Source organism: Trachemys scripta, chromosome 2 (genome assembly GCF_013100865.1).
Source record: "Trachemys scripta elegans isolate TJP31775 chromosome 2, CAS_Tse_1.0, whole genome shotgun sequence".
Taxonomy (NCBI): domain Eukaryota; kingdom Metazoa; phylum Chordata; order Testudines; family Emydidae; genus Trachemys; species Trachemys scripta.
The window spans coordinates 200,294,998-200,306,832 of NC_048299.1; the positions used below are offsets into that span (position 1 = coordinate 200,294,998).

An 11,835-nucleotide genomic window follows, 5' to 3' on the forward strand; every position below is an offset into this window, starting at 1 on the left:
CTAAGGCAGAGAGGTACCCAAATCTCACTGAAAGTCAATGGGAGTTGGGCACATAACTCCCTTTGGCTCCTTTGAAAAGCTCAGCCCAAGAGGACACTGTCAGGTAGCTCTGGTCCACCTCATCCCTGTAAACGTCCTTTTTACAACAATTTTGTAATTTGCTTGTGCAGGTCTCTGATCGACACAGAGAGAAGACATTCTTTTCAAGCTCATGCTGGCTTCTTTCTATTTCGGTTATATTTGGAGCATAACTTGGTGTCCCCTGTGACACTCCTGTTCAACAAAACACACTGTATGCATCCATTTTTAAAGAAAATATTTTATTACATCGTGGAAAAAAAGCATAATCATCCAGGTTCATATTGTTTAAAAAAACTGAACATTTGTTTGAGACAGCATGTCGGTATATTCTGTTCCACATGGGAATGATAAGAAGTCTACATCATTACTAGATATTGCACAGTCTGAAAGAAACAAAAACAAAAATCACATGATCTTGGGAACCATCTCACATTATGAAAAACCTACTAAGAAACATAAAAACAAACAAACAAACAAACAAAAACACCCCTTGTTTCTACAGTAGCTTTAAGTTTATAATTCTTGGAATGACCATATTTCACTGAAGACCATCTCAGTGACAGGAAGCTTCATTTCAGCAATCCCTTGTGCAAATAAGATTAATAATAATAATAAAAAATGCAGTTAGTCTTTTGATATCACATGGGCAGCAATAATCACATGTGTTAAATTCCTGCCTGAAAAAAAAAGGGGGAATTAGGCCATAAGTTTTGCCTGCAACTCCATCTCTGCTGCCCTTTTGAGTGCAACATCCACCAAAAGCTGAAATCCACTAAAATCTTGGTTGAGGTCTGGTGGAGTAGGAGGAGGAGTGTTGAAAAGGCCACTTTGTGCATTTGTACCAGGTCCCAGTTTAGAAGCATCCTCGTGGTATTCAAGAGTGTTGTCTGTGAATCTGCTAGCTGATGTCTGCTGCAGGTCGGTGGTTGGGCCTACACCAGCTGGCTGGCACAAAAGGAAAGGGGCATCTTTCAATGCAGTTACAGTGGTATGGCAAATCACTGAAGGTCGAGCCAAAACAGATCCTGGGGAAGAAGGTTTAGAAGAGACAGCCTTGTTTAGTCCTGTGGTACCAGAAAGAAATGAGTTCTCTTCCAACAGTGGAATGTAGTTTTTTGTGCCTGTGGAAGACTCCACTGGGCTGCCTTCAGAAATCTTGGTCCCTCTTCGTGAGATAGTGAATTGATTTGGATCCTTGCCATCCTTCCTCAGCATGTCAGGTAAAAGCCTGCGGCGTGCATTGATAAACCAGTTGCAGACCTGGGAACATAATGATATCTTAATTTCTACCTTCATTCACTTCCGCACTACATGCCATTAGAGTCTTTCAGTTAGATTAATGAATCCCTCCAAGCAGTTTCCTTAACTCTGCAACAAAAGAGACTGATCGACAAGTTCTGACACACCTAGTAAAAACCTTTCCACCCCCAACTCTTCTCTCCATTGCAAAAAAAACAAAAAAGATTGCTAGCCTGAAGTGGAAGGTTTTAGCTTTTAACTCTGAACATATATTAACCTATTACCTATTGTTCTCTGCATTTAGGTTAATTAACAACAGGAAAACCTTTTCTCTCTGAAAAGAGCCACTCCTCCCACAAACAGTTACTGATTTTTCCTGCTCAACTGACTGTGTCAACAGACATAACATGAATTACCTCATTGAAATGCATCCTTGTTTAAATATCAAGTCAGTTTCCTGGGCAATAGCAGATGACTTAACGTCTTTTTTTAAAGTATTTTTAAAGTAGTTTTTCCTTACAATGTTATATTAAAGAAATTTTACTTAACTAATTGCAACATTTATATCAAAATACTGATCTATAAAGAAAAAAAAATTAAAATTTACCACTAATAGTAATACTTTGCAATTCTATATGACCTTCCATCCAAAGATTTTAAAATACACAAACATTCATGCCCTAAAGGCTTGTCTACACTATCACTTTTGTTGGTATAACTTATGTCGCTCAGGGTTGTGAAAAAATAGCCCCGAGTGATGTAGGTTACACCAACAGATGCACCGGTGTGGACAGCGCTCTACTGGCGGGAGAGCAGCTACAGAAGCGATTTTACAGCAGTGCAGCTGTCTCAGTACAGCTGTGCCACTGTAAACTCGCTAGTATAGACAAGCCCTAAAGACTCTCAGCTTTCCTGTGAGGTTACCCATACTACAATGGAAGAAAGAGAGGCACAAAAGGGCTAAGTGCCATGCCCTGAGTCACACATGTTTCAGTGGCAGAGTCTAGAACAGAACCCAAATCTCCTGACTCACCATTCCCAAATAAGGGCTTCATCCTGCAAACACTCATGCATATGAATAGCTTTACCCATGTGACTTGTCCCACTGACTTTATGAATCATGAAGACTCATATAAATAAAAGTTACATATACTCAAGTGTTTGTAGGATTAGGCCCAAAGTCACTATTTTAATAGTGTAAAGAAAATTATACTGCTAATACATGTGCTTATCACCCTGATCACTTTGCTTATATGCAAAGACTGATGCACATGCTTAACTTTATGCACTGTCAGTAGACCCACTGAAGTCACGTTAGCCACAATGTGCAAAATTAAGCATGTGCATAAGACAATACAGTATCAGGGACATCATCTGTAAGCTTGTATTTGTACACTACCTAGAACAACAGGGTCCTGGGTCCTAATCCTAGTCAGTGCCTTTGGGTGCTACCACAACACAAACAATAACAACATATAAAGAAAATTACATCTGTAGTATGAACCTTTTTAGAGAGACTAGAAAGTGGGTAACTTCAGAAGCGAAAACAAAGGCTCATTTTTATTTTAATTGGAGCTTTTAAAAATACCTGTAGTGTAGAAAGGTGTGTTTGTCGGGACAATAGTGCTTTTTCTTGCTCTGATGGATAGGCATTGTATCGGTGCTCATACAGCCAGTCCCGAAGAATCTGCACTGACTCCTTGGGCAGGTTACCACGTCTCCTCCGTTTGCCTGAGGCAGTGGAAGAGGAAAGATCCAGTGGGACATCCATGGTGTCATCCTCCTCCGTCTCACTGCCAGATATTGCAGCTACACCTACAGTAATAAAAAGGTGAGAATAGTCACTTCAATTCAATACACTTCTTATTTGCAGCATTTTTCACTTTGACACTTTTCTCTCTCTCTCTCTCTCTCTATATATGCTTCCTAACGTAAACATATATAATTATATATAAATTATTTTTTAATGTATGAAGTATTAACAAGTGGACAATTCCTTGCCAGCTCAGATGTTGTGAGCCTCTATTGTGAGTCAAACCAGGCCTCATGTTTAGAGGATGTGTACTGTAACAAAAGTAGCACCAACTACCTATTCCTAGGGGATACTTCTCCACACAACCTCATTTACTGGTTCCCTTAGCAACCTTTTATTTGGTCATATGCAGTAAGTAACTTCCATCTGATGCCAATATCATGCCAAATGTTGGTCAGCAAAGGGTGCTACTGTGGTATGCCTCCAACAATCTTTTTTTTTCAAGGCTGTTTCATGGCTAGGCAAAAAGCCAATAGACAAGAATTTCAAAACATGCACCCAACCTAAACCTTGGCTGTATTGAATTACAATTTAACATGCTGGTGCGTCTCCTTCTGATTAAGGATAACTTTATAGGTTTAAAATGTTAACAGCGCTTTCCAGAACGACTAATAAAAATGAATAGCACAGGAAAAGAACAGAAAGCAAGTTGTGGCTGGTTCTTCTAAAGTGACACAAAATTCACTCACTGAGGAAAAAGTGTACAGCAAGGTAACAGTAAGTGCCTAAATAGTGCCACAAGGTAGTATAGAATTGCTATCATTTATTTTTCTGGAGAACAGGCCACACTTCAACTTTGTCCTGATTACTTATGCTTTGAACCTTATAGTTTTCCTCACACTTCAAGTAGTACTTATTCAGATTTTGACATATGTTTACTGCAAGAACTCTAGATTTACAGTTTTATTGCACATTTTTCTCCCATAGAGAAGGAATTTATTTCAAATCTCATTTAGTCTCTGTCTTCTATAATTAATTCAGGAAACCATATGACTAATAATTTGGAACTACAATATGTGAACAATCAAATAAATACTTCATATTCTGTGGCTCAACAACAGTCTGCAATTCGGCTCTTCAGCAAAGTGTACAGTGTGACTGAGGAAACAAAACAAATAGCACTGAAATCCATAAAGGAAACTTTGCTTTGGCTTTAAGTACTTTAATCCCACCAGAAATTTTAGGAATCTTACAAACCATATATAAATCTAAATCACTGATACCACTAGATTCAATTAGCACACTTCAGAAGCTTTTTTGATTCACAATAGGTTTGCTTTCAAAAGTATTTTCTCGAAATTACAAAAGGAAAATGAGGCCCTAAATCACTTAAGTTAGTTTGAACATCCTTTTTATTTAAAAAAAGAAAAGAAACTTGCATATTTATAAAAGCAAGCAAAGTTAAAAATCAGACAGAAAGGTTTCATATGGGCAGCTGTCCAAATTTCAAAACTACACCGCTACCTTGATATAACGTGACCCGAAATAACACAAATTGGGATATAACGCAGTAAAGCAGTGCTCCTGGGGGGCGGGGCTGTGCACTCCGGTGGATCAAAGCAAGTTCAATATAACGCAGTTTCACCTATAACGCGTTAAGATTTTTTGGCTCAGGACAGCGTTATATCGAGGTAGAAGTGTAATACTTAAACTAAACTAGAAAAAAAATCAGTTCTATTAAAATGGAAGCTATGCCTGTGAAACTCTACATTTATGTTCATACTTAAAGATTTAATGGGAATTGATGTCAGACCCAAAAGAGAGAGAACTAATCGTGAGTTTTTGCATAGTAGTTTCACAGATACCTATGAAATGCACAAATGTGGTGTGACAGAGTTGAGCATTTGAAAAGTTTTGCCTTATCTCTATTCATGAACAAATCACAGTATTCTTGAATTTGTCATTTGCAATTATTGAGATTTATCCAGGGAATTTTTTGTTAATACTCTGTGAATATTCACAATTCAGTCTGTGGTGGTTACTTAAGTAACTTGTGTGGTATTGTTTTCTGTTTCCTGGATGGATGATTTATGTAACTAACCAACACTCTGAATATTACAGTTGAATATACAATTCATACTATGATGATTAGTTACATAAGTTATCCAGTCAGGGTACAAAACCAATGACATTCAATTTAAATAACCAACTCAAGGTAAATTCTGAATTGTATATTTGATTTAGTTCTTAGTGCATGTATGTGGTATTTTCAAGTGGGGGGAAAAAAATCTATCAGGACCCTAATAGCGTCACATTAAAATATTATTTTGCTTGAAAAGTAAGTTATGATGGCTCTACACAGCAGCTCACTAACTGCAAAGTAGACTTATGACTAGCTAAAACTAGTTTACAGAATTCAGAGAAAGATATACCACAATCCCATGGCTTAAAGTTGAAGCTAGACAAATTCAGACTGGAAATAAGGCGTTTTTAAATGTTTAACAGTGAGTATTAACCATTGGAGCAATTTACCAAGGGTTGTGGTGGATTCTCCATCCCTGACAATTTTTAAATCAAGATTGGATGCTTTTCTAAAAGATCTGCTCTAGGAATTATTTTGGGGGAAATTTTATGGCCTATGCTATACAGAAGATCTGACTTGGAATCTATGAATTTACCTAATGTTCCAAACATTTCTGTTTTTGCTTGCGGTAGATTAAAAATGTTGCCGCACTGATTTTTTTAAGGGGATAATAAAATGTTAGGCCACAGAGACAGTTATCAAAACAGAGACCTTGGGAGACAGGTAAAGAAGGAGCTGAAAGCACAGCAATGGTGTAAAGCAGGAACAAAAGAGGTGCAATCAGTGTGCCTACTCACAGGAATAAATTTACATTCATAAGTGCAGTTATATAGAAATCATTTGAGATTAAACTCTCAAGGTTTAGTAAACATTCCATGCAAAGCTTCTTTCTAAACCGTAAGACCAGAGTTCTGCTTTGATAACAAAGATTTAGGTTGGAACTGTTGTTCTTTACCCGCTGCTAAAATTTGACATAAAGATTTATTAAAAATAAATAAATAAATAAATAAATAATTTGTTGAAAATGCAATCTTTCTGAGATCACATTGTTTTATTAATTTAAAAAAAAAAAAGTTTCCCTTCAAACAACTGTAAGTTTCCTAACTGTAACGCAGTAATAAAAAAAATAAATGAAACAACACTGGAGTCTGCACTTTGATCTGCTTACTTAGTGTGACATGTTCCCTCAATTTTATGACACAAAACAGGTTTTGGTTAAACAGGAACAAACGGCATTGCAGTTTCTCATTTAAATAAAGGAGCAGCAGACCTCTGAACCTTTAACAAACATCTCCAACGGCATGTACAGAAGCTGTAGCAACAGGAAGTTAAGGCTGTAGATCTCATACAACCTCAGCTGATACTCTAGGAGAGCAGAAGCCACGTTGTTGCTGTCAAAACCCGTGTTTTCATTAGAACATTCATGCTGATTGCAACTCAACTTTGTTTTTGCTTCTTGTTAGTAATCAGACTATATGCTGTTGGTTTCCACTTTAGTAGGGCACAGCTGAAAGGCTTCCCACCGAGGCTCCATGTCTGGACCATTTACTGTTATTTATACCCCAGAATAAGGGCTTGTCTACATGCAGAATACTTCCATCTTATTTTAAGTTGTGATTTTAAAACTGATTCTGTTATACTGGTATAAAAGGCTTTGTGGACACTTATTTCTGTTTAAATCAGGCTTTTACAAGTTAGCTTCAGTTAATATGTTTAAACTGAAATAAACCCCTCTTAAACTGATGCAAGAATGTCTACAGAGTGTTTTGCACTACTTAAACTGAATGGGTGCACATTTGTATGTAAACAGGGCCTAAGACACAAGAAGTGACCCTGTCTCTAATTCTATAAGCTTTACTCAGATAAGCAGTCCTTATTCATACAAAAATAGTTTCACTGATTTCAGTGAGGACTACTCCTAAAGGTTGATAAGTTTTGCCTTATCTCTATTCATGAACAAATCACAGTATTCTTGAAGGATCAGCAGGCCCCCCTCTTTTATATAATGTGAATCGATTTACCTGCACCCAGCTTCTAAGTCTGGCAGCATGTAGAGAATTTAACATACTGTGTTACATCACATCACAGGCCAAAGAGTTCCTAGGTCCCTTTCTTGTTCACTGCTAGGGAGATCATGCCTTGAACACTGCATAAAATTCTGAGCACCTCAATACCTGGATGATACTAAATAACGGTAAAGAATTCAGTTAAAGCTTCCTGGCTTAAAAGCCTGGAGGGATAAATCTGATGAGGAAAAAATAATTATGTGCATAGTTTTTTCAAAATGATAACTAAAGTTGATATGGAAAAAACTATCAGTACTTATAAGGTATGAACACCAAGAAGGAGAAAGAATTATTTGGGATAGATTGGGGCCTTAACTTTATTCCATTTCTCCAAGTTAAGTTAAGCAAATTATAGGGCTAGCCTACCTGCTTATATATCTTCTCTTAACGGGTTTATTTGTTTTATCATAATAGCATTATAAATTTGTATTAAGAGTATTTTTGGCTGTAATGCAAGGCCACATCCTATATGCTGAGCTAATGCAAGTTAGCATACATCTGTTTGAGACTGTTAGCCTAGATAGGTGATGATTACATATATATGTATAAGTATATATGTATGTATGTGACCTTTAACACAGATAAGTGAGGATGGTTAAGAGCGAGATAATATAGGTAGGGGCAACCTAAGTTCATATAGTCTTCAGACTTAACAAGTACACCACAAAGAACACAGAAATAACTGGCTAGGCCAGAAATAACAGATAGTGTGAATATGTCATTAATATGTACAAACATACCAGCCTATAGAGTAAGTGTACCCTGATATTTTTTGTGGGTGAGGAAATTAAGTTTGGACATGGAAGGAGGGGGCACATGAGAGAGCTGCAGTGTGACTGCTATAAGAGCTACATTTCATTATTATTATTTAAGAAATAAACTTTTGCCATCCATGGAAGAGGTTTCAGAGATTTAACTTAGGATATACCAATTTAGAAAGTAACTTTAGTTAAAGGTTTGTGAATTTTTTTAAAAAAATAACCAGGTTAAATAGTATTTATAATTAACCAGATCAGACACAGGAGCTATGGGGATGTGTAAAGGAATTTTCCATTGCAGATAATTAGAAAAGTTTTCCTTTTCCTTTAAATGTGATTTTACAAGTAGAAGAACCAGTTTTCTTTCCTCTGCATTGCTTTGAGATTTACTGGTTCCACAAAGTAGGCAAACTTGGCTGTACTATAAAAAACAAATTTTAATATTTTTTTTTAGACTACAATAAAGAAATCTGAAATCAGGTCATGCTCTGAAACGTAAGTATCAAAATACAGGCCACAAAAGCAAACTGCAAGCCCAGCCTTTAATTAAAAAGGAAACAACAAAAATCATTGTCCTAACTTCTTTGAAAAGTTTCCATGCATCTGTGAGCTTCTTCTCACTTCCTAATTTCTGCCACATGAACTCTAAACCAATTCTTCTGTCTCAAAGGTTTGCCTTCCAATATGCCGCCTTTCATTGTTTCAGTGCAGAACTCCCAAATCACAAGACAGATTACACACAGAGAGAAATACATTGGTTAGACATGGTAACCTCGTTAGCATTTTTCACACATATTTTAGTTTGGAGTTGGAAGTGTGTGAAGTTGGTATTTAGACAACCAGTAGCTGCCCTCTGGGAGAGGAATCTGAACAATGGAAGCAGCAGCAGACAGGAAACCAACTCATCACCACTACTGTGCAAATAGGGAGCACAGGAATGTTCTAAAAATAACTAGTCTAAATAATTCAGTAAAACCATATACCTCCAGTAACCTTAACAATCTGAACAAATCTACAAAAATGGGAAAATCTAGAGTCAAGGCTGTAACTGTCTCTAGGTACAGAGGGCTGGGCTTGGTATGCAACACGTGTTATCTAAAATCACTCCAGTTAGGAGAACACTGAAATATTTGGCGGGGGAGGGGGGTATATAAATACAAAGTTTCGGTTTGAACTCTGAATTCCTTGCTTTTTTGAGAGTGTAAACAGGACCCGCACTGACTGTTGTCTAAACTTTGCCTTTGCGGCTTAATTTCCTTTGTGTGTTTTGTTTTAAATCAGTATAGTCCAAGATTACTTATGAGAACTACAAACTATATTGGAGCGCATCTTAAATTATACAGCAAGAATTCAGAAGGTGCTTAATAGGTGTATAAAAATACATACTCTAATGGCTCCAGCAACATTAACAACGACGTAGATTTCTGGACCCTTGAACAACAAGAGCGTGTAGTAGGAAAAACAACACTGCTCTAGAGTAGTAAACATGCGCAGTACTCCTTTTTTTAACCCTCAGTATCTTGGATATTTTAAAGGTCTTTAAATATCAAAAATCATTAACCTACATTACTGATTAGCCACTTAAAAATGGGGAGCTGGGGAACTGACGAGGAAACAAACATCCGAAATCTGTTTTTTTTTTTAACAGCAGTAACGTTTTTAAAATGTTTTCCGATTCTTTGCAACCACGTTTTAGTTTTCACGATACGTAGAGGACTACAGATGGAAATATCGACAATCCCATGATTATAAAGTCTGTCCAAGTGGTAATTACGTAAGTAACACCAATGAAAAGTTTTCCAAACGTCTTTTTTGCTGCTTCCCCGCCACGTGGTGGGTAAGTTTTTAAATCACTTTACTTTTAGTATTCAAACAAAAAAAGAAGAACTCTTTGATAAAAAGGCAGGAGATAGATCTGCAGATCGATTAAAAAAATCTCACTTTAAATTCTCCGACAGTCCCCCACTTTTGTCCCCTTTCCCCATGCTAACTCGCAAACAAAGAGCTCCTGCCACCCCGTTGTTCTGGCTGCATTGCTCAGAGAGTTGTATTTGGGTTGGGATTTGCTTTTTAAAGTTGTGAAAACAATTCCAGTCCCGTCCTTGGGGACCGGACTGGAGAAATTAGAGTGAAGAGAGAGAGGGAGGAGGAAAGGGGGAAGAAAAGGGCTGTTTTAAAAAGCGAAAATAAAACTTTGTTGGGGACAAAGCAGGCAGTTGACCAGGTTTTTGACAGGGAGCCAAGCAGCATGGAGAGAAAGCAGCGTCCAAACAGCCCCTCATGTTTTGTCTGGAAGTGAAACATTATCAACTGCCATTTCAGACATGAGCTCAACAAAGAGGAAAAGGGCCAGATTAGAAAGAAAAAAAGGAGGGTGAGATAAGAAAACCGGTTCCACTTTATTTAATAAGCCAAATCAAACTCCAATGAAGTTTAAACCACACGCCTGTTATTTCCATATGGCGAAAGCAACATGCTTTCCACTTTCCCGTCCAGGTTTAGCAACAGCACGCTGAGGAATCACTCTGTCTCACTCACACGCACCCCTCCCTACCTTTTTTACTTTTCATCGTGGTCTCGAGCACCGGACTGCACCAGCTGGCAGGGCTTGCTACCCAACGGGCACCCCACGCACAAATCAAGTTGCCTTTTCTTGCTTGCGGAGCAATCTTCGCTTTGCAACTTGAAAGGCGGGCAGAGGGCTCCCTTCCCAGCCGTAGCTGCTACCCAGGGCGCTTCAATGGGCTATGTGTTGTGTCACGGCGAGCTGACAGCTTCCTTCTGCCTGGGATGTTTGGTCCGGATTTGGTGCTTTCCCTCCTCTTCTTTCTTTGTTCTTTTTTCCCCCCCTCTCCGGTGCTGGGCCCCAGCTTGTCAACGTGAGAAAAGGCACCAGGGGGAAAGGTACCCTCCGCCCACCTTTCAGCAATGAGTGAGAGAGTAACTGAGAGCAATAGACGCTTTGCCTCCTCCTCCTCCTCCTCTCTGGCTGCGGAGACGGTTGTCAGCAGAGGGGAGGGAGAGGGATACTCACTCACACACACACAACAGAGCGTGTGATGTGACAGTGCAGGGCAGGCAGAGCCTCTGCGCCTTCTGGTTCCTGCCTTTCTTCCCAGCCAGACGTTTGATCATTAAACTGGGAAGGGGAAGGGGGGGGGGAGGAGGATTTTGACAGCTGCCCCTGACTTAGCCTCCTCCTGTTGCTGCCGGATGAGCCACCCACTCCTTAGTGTGAAGAGAATGGAGAAGAAAGAAAAGCAGCGTAGAGCAAGAAAAGAGCGCTTAAAAGATTAGCATAGCATTGAACAAGCCCTGCTCTTCCTCCCCACCCCCACGGACTAGTCTCAGACCAATAAAAAAAAAAGGGAAAAAGAAAAAAACCTAAGACGCCAAAAGGCTCTTTTGCTCCTTCTCCTCCTCGGGGGTTGTTATGGTTGGAGCCGCCTTGTTATGATGCTGACGGGCTTGCAGGGCAGTTTCGAAATTCCTGGCACGCCGGAGCCCGAGACACACTGTCATTCTCACATGCTTTCAAACTTCTCAATCACGGTGCGCGCCGCAGCGTGGCGTGCTCTGATTCAGCGCGCCGCCGTCCCAGCCAGCCCCCAGCTGTGGCTGCCTTGGCTGGAAACGGGGCGACGCGCCTTTAGGGGTCATCCGGGAAAGAATCCAGCCCCTTGTCCAACGCGGATTTGGTGACCTTGGGGTTGTTTCTTTCCCACCCACCACCCTAGTGTTTTAGAGGAACGAACACGAAAGTCCCCCTTAATTCGGGTTTGTCCGGTCCCCCCGTGTGAGAGAAGATTCTCTCGTGCTGGGGTTATTTTAGGCCGATTTTTAAAGGTTTTTTTG

The 11,835-nt window shown here is 39.3% G+C and overlaps 1 protein-coding gene across 1 annotated transcript; it reads right to left on the bottom strand.

The window, feature by feature from the left end:
• Positions 1-311: 311 nt before the first annotated feature.
• TGIF1 (TGFB induced factor homeobox 1) lies at positions 312-11,522 on the bottom strand. The gene is made up of 3 exons (XM_034762697.1): positions 10,535-11,522; positions 2,909-3,135; positions 312-1,341 (listed from the first exon to the last, which is right to left on the bottom strand). The coding sequence occupies exons 1-3, from the start codon at positions 10,548-10,550 to the stop codon at positions 778-780; spliced, it is 807 nt and encodes a 268-aa protein (XP_034618588.1). The 5' UTR covers positions 10,551-11,522; the 3' UTR covers positions 312-777.
• Positions 11,523-11,835: the final 313 nt, after the last annotated feature.

Coding starts and splice junctions, on each gene's coding strand:
- TGIF1 (XM_034762697.1), bottom strand. Junction 1,342..2,908: donor CACACCTTTCTACACTACAG/GTATTTTTAAAA, acceptor TTATGTTCCCAG/GTCTGCAACTGGTTTATCAA.